General features: G+C 33.8%; 1 protein-coding gene across 2 annotated transcripts in view; it reads left to right on the forward strand.

Annotated features, from left to right (window-relative positions):
- The first annotated feature begins 214 nt into the window (after nt 1–214).
- The window catches only part of LOC145583147 (cleavage and polyadenylation specificity factor subunit 3-II-like), a 28928-nt gene continuing 12899 nt past the window's right edge, over nt 215–16243 (forward strand). Inside the window, exons 1-9 of one of the 2 annotated variants that reach the window (XM_081640313.1) lie at nt 215–326; nt 772–831; nt 1157–1334; nt 1793–1865; nt 2693–2810; nt 5439–5512; nt 6750–6886; nt 10536–10599; nt 14292–14357. In XM_081640313.1, the coding sequence (XP_081496439.1) occupies nt 807–831; nt 1157–1334; nt 1793–1865; nt 2693–2810; nt 5439–5512; nt 6750–6886; nt 10536–10599; nt 14292–14357 (735 nt within the window). In that variant the 5' untranslated portion in view covers nt 215–326; nt 772–806. The remainder of the gene's footprint in view (nt 327–771; nt 832–1156; nt 1335–1792; nt 1866–2692; nt 2811–5438; nt 5513–6749; nt 6887–10535; nt 10600–14291; nt 14358–16243) is intronic. The other variant, XM_081640322.1, reaches the window with a different exon arrangement.

Here is a 16243-nt window from a genome sequence, read left to right on the forward strand (position 1 = left end):
AAATAGTTCAAACAAACCGTGTATCGCACGAGCTCCATCTAGTTTACAATATTTTTAAATCACAGCTACGCTTTTTGTTTGTTTTAAATAGATGAAATGACAAAACTACCCCTATATAAAAGAAAAATGACAAAAATACCCTTGACTTAGATGCCTCTCAACTCCTCTTTTTCAATACCCCTCTTTGGGGTTTTTTCACGTTTGTGCTCAGTTCCCGCTGCACCACCTCTCCCTCTCATGCTCTCACTCCTCCATTGAAGCGTACTCTAAATCCTCCATTGAAGCGGCTTGTGAGCCGTCTTTTCTCCATTGAAGCACCTCCTTAGGTAAAATGTTTTCTTCTTCATTTTAATCATTGAGTATCAATTTCACATTAATTACCAGCATTGTCAATTTCGGCTACTATGAATTTTTCGTTATAATTACTATTGAACTATTGTCAGTATAGTCGATTTAGGGTTCTTCTAGTTCTAAGGTGGACTATTGAACTATTCGTTATAATTACTCAAGATTATAACAAGCGATTTTGTTGCTAGCATTTTTCAATGTGCATACGTTGATATTCTTAAACGAGAAGAATTTCTTTGCGATTTTTTATGCCTAATTTTGATACTTGAATTAAATTTGGTTGCTAAATCCATAAAATTATTAAAACTCCTCTTATTCGTCCAGCAAATTTTCGAGAATTTCGGTGTAATAATCTGTTTTAGTGTTGTTTTGCTGCAATTGATAATTGAGTTAACCAAGATCACTCTTGCTCACCTTCTGCAGTGCTGCTGCTTCATTATCGACTACTGCGAAAAACTATGGCAATCGATTGTCTTATACTTGGTAATCTCATTCTTCACTCACACAGTCACACTATATGAGTTAAATCTTTGCTATTTTACTACTACGTCCGTTTCAATTTATTTGCAACAATGTGATGTTTACCAACATTTAGGTGAATTTGTTTTTGAGTGTTAAATGGTGAGCGAAAAATAAAGTTGCATGTGATGAGGAGCGATATAGAAAGAAGTGACAAGTAAAAAAAAGGAAAGGAAACATTTGTTGCAAATAATTTGAAGTATTCATTTATGGTAAATGTTGCAAATAAATTGAAATGTAGGTAGTATTTTGATCAATTAGTTAATTGTTGTTGTTAATCTCTAATTAGGTGCTGGGCAAGAAGTTGGGAAAAGCTGTGTTATAGTCAATATCAATGGCAAAAAAATCATGTTTGATTGTGGAATGCATATGGGTTATCGCGACCTTCAACGTTACCCTGATTTCTCTCTTCTCTCCAAGTCGGGTCATTTTGATGATATTCTCTCCTGCGTAATTATTACTCATGCGTATGCCCTTTATCTGTAATTGCTTATATATGTGGTTGTTTTGTTGTTGCTTATGGTTTTGAAATCGAGTTTTGTCTATGTTATTCCGACTTTTCATTTCAGCTTAGTCATTCCCGTGTTAGATATTGGACACTCTCAGATATGATATATTGGTAGTGTGACATTGGGGCACTTTATTTTAGACAAAAATCATGCAGAAATTATATTTAATGGCTGTGTTTGATACTTGTGTGTGAACAATAGGGTATAAATTGGAATATTTAGATGGATATGACTGTATAAATTGATAAACATTTGGACTTTTATTGTCATTGAAAATGATATTAATCTATGTATCTAGTAATCTAGATAGTAGGATTATTATTGCTTCATGTATGGATTATTTGCTTCAAATTGTATATGTTATATTATTGCTTGACTCTTTTTTTTTTTTTTTTTTTTTTGTATGGATTTTGTAGTCATTCGGATCATATTGGAGCACTTCCTTACTTCACTGAAGTTTGTGGGTTTTCAGGACCTATTTATATGACGGTATGCCAAGAACAATAAAACTATTATACTGAATTACATTCTACTGGTTTTGTTCTTGAGATTATCCTAGCAATATAAATCACCCTCTCATGGGGTTTTGTTTACATAGTCTCTCTCATTCCCCCTTGTATACAATTGATAATTATTTCATGAGTTGTGTAAATCTTTTGTCTCATAGGAGAGGAGAATAATCCAAGTGGAATTATTTTGAGAAGCCTTCTTAACACTCAACTATCATAATTAGTGGAAAGAACTCCATAAAATATCTCGTTCTTGCAACATGTCTTTACTGAGATTCGAAGTAAAATTCTCCTAATGTTTTGGTGACTATATCTACATATGTAACACTTCTTAGGAAAATCTGGCCATTCGCATGGCCTTTTTGTACTAACCTAGAGTTTTGATGCCAATTTATACTGTTACGAATTGTCATTTTCTTGCCAACGATAAAAACGACCATACATGGACTAGTTTTGTGCTTGATGAGTTATCTATGACATGCTTTTACTGCTAATTGCAAGAAGGATAATTTGTTGGTAATAGGTAGCTGCATTTCATTCACTTCAGGTTTTGAAAATTTTGGAACTTCATCGGTTAATATAAAATCCCAACCTCAAGCTATGCAAAATGAAATATATGACTTTTTTTTTTTTTTTTTTTTTGAGGGAAAAATGAAATATATGACTCTTTGTATGTAGATATTTTTGTCCCTTTTCTTACCTCTTGTCCTTTTGCTCTTATGGGGTTTTATTTCATCCTATGTACCCCATTTTTTCCCTCTATTACTCATTGATAATTTGTTCTCTATGAAAATGCTTGCCTTACAGCATCCGACAAAAGCATTGGCTCCTCAAATGTTGGAGGAGAGTTGTAAACGTATGGTTGATCAAGAGGCTGATGCAGGGCAATTTACTCCAGAACATGTCAAGTCCTGTATGGAGAAAGGTACTTTAAGTCACTATTGACAACATTATAGAGTTTAGCATACAAATAGCGACTGCCTTTTGTACTTTTCACCTCTTGGGACCTTTTTTTTTTAAAAAAAAACTCTCTGGGTCCTTAAGTTATATTGCTAGAAATGTTGGTATAATTCTTGAATTAAGCTGTAGTTTTATGTGGTCCTTAGCTTTCATATGCTTCTGACAAAAAAATCTTGTTGCAACAGAGAAGCAACTGTGAATTATGTTGCTGTTGTTCTTTATCCTGCTCTTGTTTTCAAGCTTTATAGTTTCGTATTCATTGTGGCTCAGTTTGTGTCATTGAATTCTGATTGCATCATCATTCTTAATATATATAAGATGGTGGGAAAATCTGTCAAATGTGGCTCTTTCTCCTAGCTTGGATAAAGTTTTCTTTATCATTCAGCCGCACAAATAAGGTTAGCAATTAATACCATCCTACGTAATTTTATGTTTATGTGGCCTACTTCCTCCGGTTCGTATTAATCGCAACACTAGGGTGTTCACAAAGTTTAAGAAAATATATAGGGTGAGACCCAAAAGAGGATTTTTTATAATATAAAGTGTTATTGGTAGGAGAGAGAAATAATAAAAAAGTAGTATAAGTAGGGTTGGTAGGAAAGAGAAATAATAAAATAATTGTGAAACTGGGCTTAGTGGGAGAGAGAAATTATAAAATAATGGTAGGTCCTTTCCAAATATAAAAGTGTTGCAATTAGTATGAAACAAAGATAAAAGGAAAGTTTTGCGATATATACGAAACGGAGGGAGTAATTGATCACACAAATGAGATGTCAAGATCAATATTCCTAGCCCTTTTGGTATTTTTTTGCTAATGTTATATACTAGTTATTTAATGCCATCCTGCAAAGCACGTATTATTGGTATTTGGTTTTAATGCCATCCTGCAAAGAACATATAGACCATGGTGAAATTCAAAAAAGACAATACCAATTACTAAAAGAGTTAAGAATATTGATTGGATATCACATATGTGTGACATTGTTAATTATGCCATATAAACATAAAACTCATGCGTTCTTGAATATTTTGACTTACAGCCAATTTATAATTGTGAATCTTGTTTGTTTGGCAAAATGACAAAGCTACTTTTTTTCACCAAGTTAGGAGAAAAACAAGTGAGCTACTAGGCTTAATACATAGAGACGTTTATGGCCTTATGAGCTCCATTACTAGAGGTTGTTTGACTGTTTCTACTATTTCATCACGTTTACTGGTGAAGTTAGTAGATGTGGCTATGTCTACCTAATGTCAAATTAATCTAGTTTGTCAAGCTCTAAGAATTATAAAATGAAGTAGAGAATGAACTTGGCAAGAATATTATGATCGTGGGTTGAATGTCTAAGCCATGAATTCGATGATCATGTGATAGAATACAATATATTTCTAAATTTGACACACTATGGAATGCCTTAATGGAATGGATTGTTCAAGAGGAATATAACTCTATTAAATATGGTTTGGTCAATGATGTGTACTCTTGCTGAATCGTGTTCCGTTAAAAGTTGTTGAAAAGACTTCATATGAATTATAGACAGGGAAATCTCTGAGGTTATCTTTTCTAACGGTGTATTTGGATATGGAATTGGGAAAGAAAAAAAGGGGAGGGGAGTGAAAGAGAGGGAAGAAAGATGAGTTTTCCTTCTAAATCTCTCAATTGTTGGAGAGATCAATTTTGTACAATTAAATCCCTCCCTTTCTCTCCCCTCCAACTCCCTTCCTTCCTTATTTGTTATCCAAATGAAAGATAATCCATCCCTTCTCTCCATTTCCTTCAATCCAAACAAAGTGTAAAGGTTTGGGGTTGCAAGTTTATGTCAAGACACTTATGTTTCACAAACTTGCAGCAAAGTTTGACAAGTTACTTTTTGTGCACTATCCATAAAGGACAAAAGGGTATTACTTCTGCAACTAATACGAGGATAAAGTCTTTGTTGTCTTTTCTAAAGATTTGGGTTTGTGAAGTTTATGTCAAGAGACTTATGTTTGATAAATATGCATCAAAGTCTGACAAATGTTTTCTTATAAGCTATCATAAGAGACGCGGTTGTTACTTTTATAACCAACCTGAGCACTATTTGTTGCTCAAGATAGTGTCCATCTTCTTATGTGCTTTATACATGGTAACTTAAAGATTTTTCTTGAAAGCTAAAACTTTAATAGGGTAATGGTCATTGTCAAATTATTCCTTTGGTACCTTTTGGTTTCATTTGGATCAGCAAGATGATTTATGCTTTGAGAATGAAAGAAAGAAACAAACACAACTGGAAAGTTACTAAAGAATGTGGTTTCATGATGCCACCTTATTGTTTTATTCCCATTGTCTTGACCTGTTCACAACACCTTAATTTAATTTTATTGTTCGCGTAAGTTAAAATTTCATCTTTAAAGCAAGCTCTGCGTGTGCAAATACAAATTAGAACTATGCAGGTTAGTGGCAGCCATGATCTTGTACTTATGTTATTGAATCTTGTTACTTACCAGGATTAATTACATTTGTTGGATTTTTTGGGTTATGTTTCACCATCTGTAAGTTCCAAATGATAGAAAGTTAGCAAGTTTAACAAGTATAACTTCTGCTATATCTTTGCAGTTATAGCAGTCGACTTGAAGCAAACTATCTGGGTTGATGAAGATCTCGAAATTCGTGCCTACTATGCTGGTCATGTGAGAATTTAATCTATCCTTTTGCCTATTTGAAATTATGGAGTAATAGATATAGTATGGTTAGTCTTTTTTATTCATATGTATAGGTTATGTTTTGCTCAACGTAAATTAGGTGATGATATTTACTTTTTACCCTGTATGTGCTATTTTTAGAGATGGAGGGATCATGATGCATTAACTTGTAAGGTCTGATATGATTGTATTTAGTGTGGTCTAATGTGATATGAAATTAGTAATTAAGTCCTGAAAGAAAGTGAAGTAAATATTACTTATTTGTCAAGACAGACATATGGCGTCATTCCTTTATGTTATTACTTAATGCTTCAAGTTTTGTAATATTAATTTGACTAAAACCATTTTTGTAGTTTTAGACTGTTAGTTCCTGTTTATAGGTAATTCAAGCCACGTATATGTCCACTTGGAGAAGAGTTTTTGTTTGAGACACGGGTGAGATAAGGTTTGACACAGCAATCTGTTGGTCAAATAGATCTTTAAAAGCTTTTGGGTGATACAAGCATTGATTTGTTATGATCATTAAAAAAAAGCTTTTCTTTTTGCTTTCCTTTTTCTTTCTTTTATTATTTTTATTATGGTGTAAAGCCCTTTTGATATGATCATATGGTGTAAAGCCCTTTTGATATGATAGATGATTGGGAAATTTGCTTAGCTTCTTGACGCGGAGGAGGGGTTCAATGAAAGGCTCAAAGAAGACGTAGGATTTAGAAGGATAAGAACCCTTCATCTTAGCTGTGGCTTGGACATTGTGTTTTTTATAGTTTAACTGAAACTTTAGTTTGTCCTCATTGCCTCTATGATGTCTTCTCATTTTCTGTGCCTGTAAGTGCCTTCTGTCGAGAGTTTTATTGCCCCTGCCAGATTTGTTGATTGTCACACCGTACATCACGACTTGATCGTATCAAATTTTACTTGATCATCCGACGATTCATGAGAACTCTGGTGCACTGATGCATTTTTCTGGTGTTGGCTCTTTCAATTGGTTTAAAAAAACTCTTCTGCACCTGTATTCTGTGTCTTAACAACCCGAAATCAAATATTTGCACAATTTGTATTTATTAGATCCGGGTGCTCTTGACTGTACTGCTACTGAAATAAAGTGTCTTACTTTGAATGTTTCCAATTGTTGCCTTGATTTACTTCCCTTCATTCGAATTATTACTTTGAGCTTAGACCCCCCACATTTTGCTCTTCAATTCCTGACACATAATAGAATTCCTAGGTTATTGGTGCTGCAATGTTTTATGCAAGGGTGGGAGATAAAGCGATTGTCTACACAGGGGACTATAATATGACGCCTGATAGACTTCTTGGTGCTGCTCAAATTGATCGTTTGCAGTTGGATCTTGTCATAACTGAGTGAGAATCTTCTGAGTCTGTTGCATTTACTGTCATTTTATATATTAAAGTTTTTGTGTGAAATCTGACGTTTGTTTAAACTTTTGAGAATTGAAAAAATGTAACACCCTAATAATTATCTCTTAAAACCTGTAAATACCCTGAACAAAATCCAAGAGAATTACTGGAGTGCAACCGCCACGTGTTCAAACGTTAAGGCTTTATCAGAAAATAGCAGCGGAAAAACTAACTCAGTTATAAATAAGTTTCAAAACCAAATTAAATCTTACAACTTGGAACCTCTAAGGCTCTTATTCAAAACCCAAAATAATAAAAGTGATAGGTAAATGAAACCGAGTCTAAATTAATTCAAAAGAAAGAAATAAAGTAAACTGTGAATGGTAATCAACACTCCACTCAAAATCCCACTACCTTGATGCAAGTTCTGAACATGTAAAAGCCTGTGGTTAATCTGCTCCCCAATATTACAAGTGTAAAAATTGGATCGTCACAGGGTCATTGAAAGGCGAAGGCCATGACCAAAGAAAGACACGCAAAGCACACAATCAGCAAAGCTGAGTACATACAAGCTGCAAAGCATAAAAGAAATCCTTAACATGCTACTAATAATCAATCATCACGCATCATTAGTTTATAGACTCGACACATGACTCGACTATTTATATTACTAAGACTCCATTAATTAATAATTGGTAAATCATTATTTTTATTCATTGGATTACGCAATAGACAAGGTTGTCCAACCCATGCTCCATTTGGAACATCAATAAAAGAAAAACCCCATGCCTCCTTTGGAAACATCAATAAACATCCAACGACCAGGGCGCGACTCCGTGACCGTAGTTAGTATGAGATCTCACCTAACTCCTAGTTTTTAAAATATATTTGAAATAAGAGACTCGTAGATCAGACGGCCTCGAGAAAAGTACACGACTAATACCCCGTGTACCCCTACCCTGATTGTCATTACTCTAGAAGTGCACCAATCCAGAGTTTTATTGCTCATCCATCTTGCACTTTACGTGATTTACAGGTTTAGACTTGGTGATGACTCATATGCAAACAATACAATCAATCCAATATCAATTCAATCAAGTAAAACAACTTTCCAATTTCAATTCTTGATTTATTAGCGATAAGCAACATTTATTATTTATTCCTTTAACTACCTCGGTGTATAAACACCTTGAGTGAATAAGGCACCCCAAAACCTTAACCTCGTCTTATAAGACCTGAATTCTTCCGTTACTCATCCTATTTCAATAATCATGAATGAGTAATAAATAAATCATTCCACATATTCACATACCTTTGCCTCTAAGCGCATCTTGCAAAGTTAATGCATAAATAATACTTACAAGTTAAATTAATACACAATCCTCATACTTGAATCAAAACCAACTGACAAATCAAACATTAATCACAATTACTACCATACAATTTCAATCAATCCACAAGTTCCTAACATGATTCTAAGTTTTCCAAGTCCTTAAACATGCACCTAAAAGCAAGGTTTCGTAACTTGTACGTACCTTGAATAAACGAATTGGTATGCCACTTTACTATCTAGAAATCACCTTCAATAAACTTCTCTCCTAAACCAAACAATAACTTCTCAATCAGTATCCAATCAATCAAATTTATAGCAATACTAACTTACTTTAAAACCTTCAAAATCCAAATCAAACATCACTTTAAAACCTTCCCTTTAGTTAAAATTAAAGGCTTATATATAGTTCTTTAAATTTTCTTCATAAAAACCTTAAAATACACTTTTATACATGAAATTACAGCAAGTTTAAAGTTTAATAAAAGTCTTAAAATTATTTTAAAACCCCTAATAATCTCCCTTTTTAATGGGTGATTAAACCCTCTTTATAAAACATCAAAAGTAATACTTAGAAACTATTTCCAGCACTTAAAACTTCCTTAATTTTATTAATCAAACTCAAGGATAATATTTTAAGTATAAAAAAAAATCGTTAAAGTCAAAAACTGCCCGAAAATCATATTTAGAGGCTGAATTTGGCCACGAGAGGGTGGTGCTCACAACCAAAGGTGGTGAGTCTTTCTTAAAACGTTGTTTCCACATGGAAAACACTACTTTTTTTTTTTTTTATCAAAATCGGATGAGTTCAGAACCTGATCGAGATTAAAACGGGATTAATATTAATGAACGGAAATCTAAAAATTAAAACACGAATTTACGTGATCAAAATAATATGGAATTAAGTTAAAATAATCAGTAGTTATAATCACCAAAATTTCAAAACATCATTACTATAAAAGCCCTAAATCAATTATTCATAAAAACCTTAAAATCATGATTTTCAATAATTAAGAACCCTAGGTTATAAAATTCACAAAATCTGAAAATTATGACATTTATAAAATCTGAAATTATAAAGTTTAATCATCAAAATACAGCTTGATACTAATTAAATTACTTTCAAACAATAAAATTAAAACCCATAAATCAATAACTATAATTACACAAATTAATAAAACAAAGGAGAAAATAAGACTAACCTTTTTGTGTGGGAAATTTTTGGGGATTCATGATTTCATGGGGTATTTATAAGAGAGAATTGTAGGGTAAATAGGAAGATTGGGCCTCATAAAAATAATGGGTCAATTAAGTAAACAAATGAGTTAGGCTTGTTTAATTGGACATAAATTGTAGAATAAAGGTGCATAAAATAATTTGTTCAAATAATTTTCGACCTAGATTAATAATTTGAAACTTTTGAAATTAAATTTCGGAAAATAGAAAAAATAAATATTATAAATAAAATAAAATTTTATTTATAAAATATTTTTAAAAAAATACGGGGGATTACAAAAAAGGACAAGGTTGAATTCCATGATATATTTCTGATTTCGTAATGCATCTTAATGACTATCATGCCCTCATAAAGAAATAATAGTAACCGCTACCTTTTGTTATCAACTACATTATTGGACACTCTAAATAAGACATTTACATTTTTTTTTTTTTTTTTTTTTTTTTGTTGCCAATTTCGAGATCAATTTGGACCCTTAAGGGCTATATTGCTATAATGACCCCAAAAACCTTACCCAAGCATTTTTTTTGTGGCAAAAGAAAAGTAAGTTCATAAGACTATTTGCTTTTTTAGAAAAGTAAGTTCATAATACTAGGGAGTGATACAATTAAAAGTAAGTTCATAAGACTAGATAGTCCTCTTATTTGCTCTATCTCTTCCTCTTCCTTTGTCTCTTCCACAGTGGTCATAGTGTGGTTGTGGATGCTTTTTGTTTGGACAAGTGTTGGTTGGCATTATAGTTAGGTGGTGGTAAGTTGAGGTGGCAGTTGGTGGCGGGCATTTGGGGGTTTTGTCAGGAATTGAAGGTCAAATTGTGGGGGGATGGGGTGGGTTGTTAAGAAAGGAGGAAAAAGTGGAGTATTGGGATCATTTTATTGGGGCTGATTGGTGCTGGTGGTTGATCCGGAAGCATACATATGATATAGTGGGTATTAGGTCTGTTAGTAGAAGTCTTGTGCATTTGTTTCTGTTTGTTTGTTATGCATGTCTTATCTGATTATAGCACAAAGATTTCTCTTGCTGTTAAATCTAATGAAAGTAGTTTGATTTGAGGGAGGTAACACAATATTATTTTTTTGTAACAGGTCAACTTATGCTACAACAATACGTGGTTCTAAATTTGCTCATGAAAGAGAATTTCTCAAAGCTGTAAGTACATTTGCTCTATTCTCAAACATGGTAATGCCAGTCCCTTTCAATTCTTTTTTCTTTCAAAGATTTCAAGAAACTTGTGTGAGGCATAGTATTGTGAATATAACTCATGTTTCACTCTAAAAGATTACCCCAGTTTATTTATAGTTAACTCAATCCCATAAGCTCTTCTTACTTTATTTCTTACCTTGTATACAAAATTACCTACTTATTCAATACAAACCTAGAGCAACTCCAATGGTTGGGAAAAGGGACTAGCTTGCAAATATTAAAAATCTTAAGCTAGTAGCTATAGGGGTGTTCAAATCCGGGTACCCGAAAACCCGGGTACCCGGAGTTTCGAGTACTTGTTAATTTGTCCCATGTCCCGACCCGAATATCTCGGGTACCCGGGTTCCGGGTACCCGAGATATTCGGGTCGGGACATGGGGTACCCAGATCTCTTTTTATTTTTCTTTTTGAAAAAGGTTTATTTTTCTTTCTGAAAACCAATGTTTATTTCTCTTATATACTCCGTATATACTAGTATAAAATATCTCATATAATTATACAACACTAACAATAGTATTTCTTGTAAAAAAAAAAAACAACAATATATAAAATAATTAAAAAAAAGCAAACAATAAAACAACTTTCTTATCAGTATAATATAATATGAACGTTGAACAAGTTATACAACCCCAACAAAAACCCAATAAAAAGAGTAATTTCACGTTATTAATATCAAATCAAGATTGAATATACTAATCCAAACACAATAAAAATTAATTTAGTGCTAATTAAATTGCAAAACACTAAAACCCACAATAACATGGGTATACATATTCATCCCTAATTAATTAACAAACATACTCCATTATGTTTATTGGAAACTTGTAATCTTCTTGTAGATCTAAGCATGAATAGGGGTGGAGAAAGAGAGGCCTTTGGTGTTGTTGTTGTTGTAGTCGTTGTTGCTTCAATCATAAGCCTTCGGTGTTTTGTTGTTGTTGCAGTTGTTGTTGCTTCGAGAGAGAGGCGGAGAAAGATAGGGGGGAGGAGAGAGAGAGAGGGAGATGAAGGTGAAGAAATTCAAGGAAGAAGAAGGTAGGAAGAGAGAGAGTCAGAGAGAACTCAATGAATGAAGTGGCGTGAAAACTTCAGGAAGAGAGAGATGGAGAACCCTAAGTTTCCTAACTGAACTAAACTAGTAAACTCTAAGTGGGCTGGGCTTATTTTGAGGGAGGGTTTTTTTTTTTTAAAAAAAAAATTAATTTAAATCCGGGTAGACGGGTACCCGGTAATTAAAATATGCGGCCCATGTCCCGACCCGGATAAGAGACAATTTTCCCGGGTCGGGACATGGGCCGCATAACAGAACTTTTCCCCAAATTTCCCATCGGGTATTTACCGGGTCATCGGGAAATCGGGGCGGGACAATCGGGTCGGGTTTTTTTGAACACCCCTAAGTAGCTACACCATTGTTGCACATCTTGTTGATTAGCTTTGGCAAGCAAATTAGCTTTGTAGAGCTAATTAGCTTGGCAAATATTTATTAGATAAAAAATATTATTAATTTAAAAATAAATTAATTTACAACTAGCTTAACCATTAGAGCAACAAATAGCTTGAATTGTTGTAGCTTAAGAAGATGATGTGGCATGCCAAGCTATTAAATAAATTAGCCAACCATTGTAGTTGCTCTAAAGTGACTGGGACATCAGAGCAGAAATCTTTTTTCCAAATTTAATACTTCATTGGAGTTCTGAGAAATGGTGCAAGATCTTAATAAGAGCATGCTGGAGCTCCATCGGTACAAAGCCCTTTATTGATACCTCTCAAATCGGGGCGGGCTTCGTCAACAAAGGGAGATAGTAGTATGTCATCGCCCCTGTTGCAGAATCTTTGAAGGATAAGATTTCTAGTGTTTTTAGCAGAAAGAAAATCCTAGTCCTTACCCAAATATTCCAAATTGAAGATCCATAGAAGAAATATTGTGATATGATGAACATACTTGGAGATAGTGCATTCTCGCCCTAGATTATTAACCCTTGATACCTTTTATCCAAACCTAGGCATATAAGCCTTGATCATGGATGTCTGCCTCCTTTATGTTTTGGTACGAAAGTTGTCTCCCTTAAAACAAGATGAATCCTCATACTTTCCTGCCCCCATGGAAAGTTGTTGCTAATTTTACCAAGTTCCTTTAGAGTTGCATTTTGTGAAAAGATTTTTGCATATAGTTGGGTGGGATGATGGAAAGTGTTAAATTAATTAGGCCCAAGCTACCTGCTTTGGAGAGGAAATTTGTTTTCCAAAGCAGCTAGGAGGTAACTTTGACTACAACAAATTGAGCTTTAGTTCTTGTGGATCCTTTTTGGGAGATGGGCATACCTAGGTGCAATCTAAGTTCTTTGAAAAGGTTGTGTTTGTTCTTGAACATAGCAAATTCATCATCAAGAGATTTCCTTGAACAAAATTTTTCCCTTATACAGCTTTTGGTTGAAATTTCATGAAAGAGATTGACAACTCTTTAATGGTGAAGGCACTGTCTAGTGTCTACATCTACTCTTTCAAACTTCAAAGATAAGTAAATCATCAATAACAAGAGATGGGAAATAAGAATTCTAGAACATTTTTCCTACTTACCAAGAAAGGGTCCTCCTTTTTCTTCTTTTACGTGAGTTAGGGGCTTTAATTAAATATTGGGACACAAAGTCACCATGGCAAGGCCTCTTAAGTGCTCAAAAGGGTTTGTTTTCCTACTAGTAACAAACAAAGGATCATGCTTTAGCGATTGTCCATGATTGAATTAACTGATTTTATCTAGATTATTATGAAAAAAGGCACTGCCTAATGGAATTCCGTCGAGTTTTTTCAAGATTGAATTATAGAGCAAACCGGCTAGTATTTCTTTTCTTCTTTTTCATGGAGACATGGAATGTAACACCTCAATGACAATTACAAGCTACAAGATTAATGTTCAGATCCCTTCTCTTAATGAAGCTGTTTGATCATTTTGAGATAAAAGGTTGGAGGAAGTGATTTTATCTTTGGACTAGGATTTATCTGCCAAGTTTGTAGATTGTGCCACAAAGACTACTCTGTCTTGAGTGTTTAATTGTTTCCAGGCATGGTTGCGTAAATTATGAAACATGTGGGTTTGGCACATATCTTTCAGTATATTTCTCATTGTAAAGCAACTTTTGACATTAATACACACATTATCCTCAATGATATCCCACATTTTGTGAAAGAAGGAAAGCTGGAAAGAATGGAAACCATGAGGAGGGCAGGGCTTTAAGCGGCTTCATGCTTATCAAACCCTCCTCATCCAACCTAGGATTATTTTAGCTCTTATAACAATTATTGAATTAACAATAGAAGTATGTAATCTTCCCCATTAAAGATGGAGTATACAATTTTAGGTCGGTTGTATGTCATTAGAGGCTGGCTACTTTCGATATATCTGCAAAGTCTAAGACTTTTTAAGTTCCTTAACACTAATTAGAAAGAGCCATGTTGATTGCCCCCTTCTTTTGATCACTTAGAATCTTTATAGATGTTTTCTGTCGGCGGGAAATGACTTGACATTAAGCTGCTTAAATTTATTATTTGTATCCGTATGTCCTGAGGTTTGGTAATCCACATTCAATGGAGAAATACGAAATATTTGACTATCTGCTAAGATCTGCTTACCATTGTTGCAGGTACATAAATGTGTTGATAAAGGGGGAAAAGTTCTTATCCCAACATTTGCTGTTGGGAGGACTCAGGTATTGTCACTACTTTATGACATCATTAGCCATTTCGACACCTTTACCTTCTGATTCTTAAAGTGGCATAGTTTATTTTTAGGTCATTTATTTTGACATAGAGGTGCCGTTTTAGTGATACATCTGCATTGACTACTTTGTAAATTTCAATTTAAAATCAATAATGAACCTTCATTAAATTTGTAGTTTTTTCCCCTAGTATCCAATTTCATGCCCCTCCTTCGTTCATGATTTTAGTGATTATGGGTGTTAAACACGTGAAATTTGACAATCTTTGTTGATTTATAGAGCTCTATCATGGTGGATAAGCGTATCGGTTTTTTATTCCAACTACCATGGTTGTGGGGATGGTAAATGGCAGTATCGTGTAATTGGTAAAAATTTTGTAATCTCTTAATGGATAAATAAAAAAGCAAGGGACAGCTTGTTTTCCATTAGAATGAAAGACAGATTGCAGAAAAATAAAGTCACCATAGACTCTAAATTAGAAGCTTATGTCACTGGAGAAGGTGGCTGGAGGGATTTAGAGGGCTGGGCACAATAGGTTAACCGTACCGTTTAGCCTTAATGGTACGGTTAATCGTTATGTCGGTTACTCAAAAATGTGAACTGTAACCGTACCATTAAAGAACGGTTAACCGTTCCTTAACGGTACGATTACAGGTTAACCGCTATCCGTTTAATAAATTTAAACTCTACATTGTATTTGAATTAAAATTTTAAATTAAACAATAAAATTCATGTTTCAATTAAGAGTACACACCGATAAACCAAATACATTACAAATTTTAATTACTATGAGTAAGTTTTTTTTTTAAAGCATAACAAGACATACAATCTAATGATATTATATGTAGTACATACTTAGCATCTTCAAATTAAGACCATGGTATATTGACAGACTAGCAACCTAGAAGTTCAAAATGCATCATTATATATTTTGCGTAAAAAATTAAATAAAAACATATATATTTATTTTAATGGTTAACCGTTTGCTTAAAATTGTAATCGTAATTGTAACCGTTGACCGATATATTTAGCGGTCGGTTAACCGTGACCGTTTAATTTAAACGGTTCGGTAAATTAACCGTTTAAACGAGCCAGTTATACCGGTTAATGGTTACGGGTTTTTTGCCCACCCCTAAATTTTGAAGCCTTAAAATTGTACCAAGTCTCTCTTACAAGCAGGGGAAAAACCCCCAATGTCTTGACTGTTCTTGTGGATCTTAACATCAAATTTTGATCTAAAGCTAGAAATTTCTTAGTCCAATTTCTCAATGCCTAGTACGACCCATATCTCATCTCCGCACATGGTTCGAGTCATGTAGACATGAGTATGGTGAGGTGAAGTGGCAAGTCCAGCATCACAACCATCTTCCATAGCCAAAATGTCATTGAACACTTTTAAAATCTTTGCGATTTTCTCCTTATCTCTATGTAGAATTGTAGATCTCCAAATAGCTTCTTTGATGTTTTCTCCTCTTCAACAAAAAGTATCCCTCCCTCCTCCCGGACTCCCTGTCACCATTGCCTGTTTCAAAGTTTTGCAAATCTTTCCCATGTATATTTCATGTAATCCAATGAGTGGATTTGAAGTAATCGCTTCTGCATTGGTTAGTCCAAATATTGTCATGCATACTTAATAATCTTTTAGATTAAAAAGGTTTTACCTTAGATGAAATTAAGTTTCATTATGGCCTTTTATTTTATTGTCTAAAGAATAAACCCAAAATGCCATTACACCTGGCATACATGTCACCATCTAATTTGGAGTATACTAGAAACGATATGTTCTCTGAGCCTCAACATATTCTCCATTCAATTTGCTGGAATTTTTTTTTTTTTTTAAAAATGAAAATATTTTTACTACTTTTATCGGAAATATA

The sequence above is a fragment of the Chenopodium album genome, chromosome 2 (genome assembly GCF_948465745.1).
Source record: "Chenopodium album chromosome 2, dcCheAlbu1.1, whole genome shotgun sequence".
NCBI classification, from domain to species: Eukaryota; Viridiplantae; Streptophyta; class Magnoliopsida; order Caryophyllales; family Amaranthaceae; genus Chenopodium; species Chenopodium album.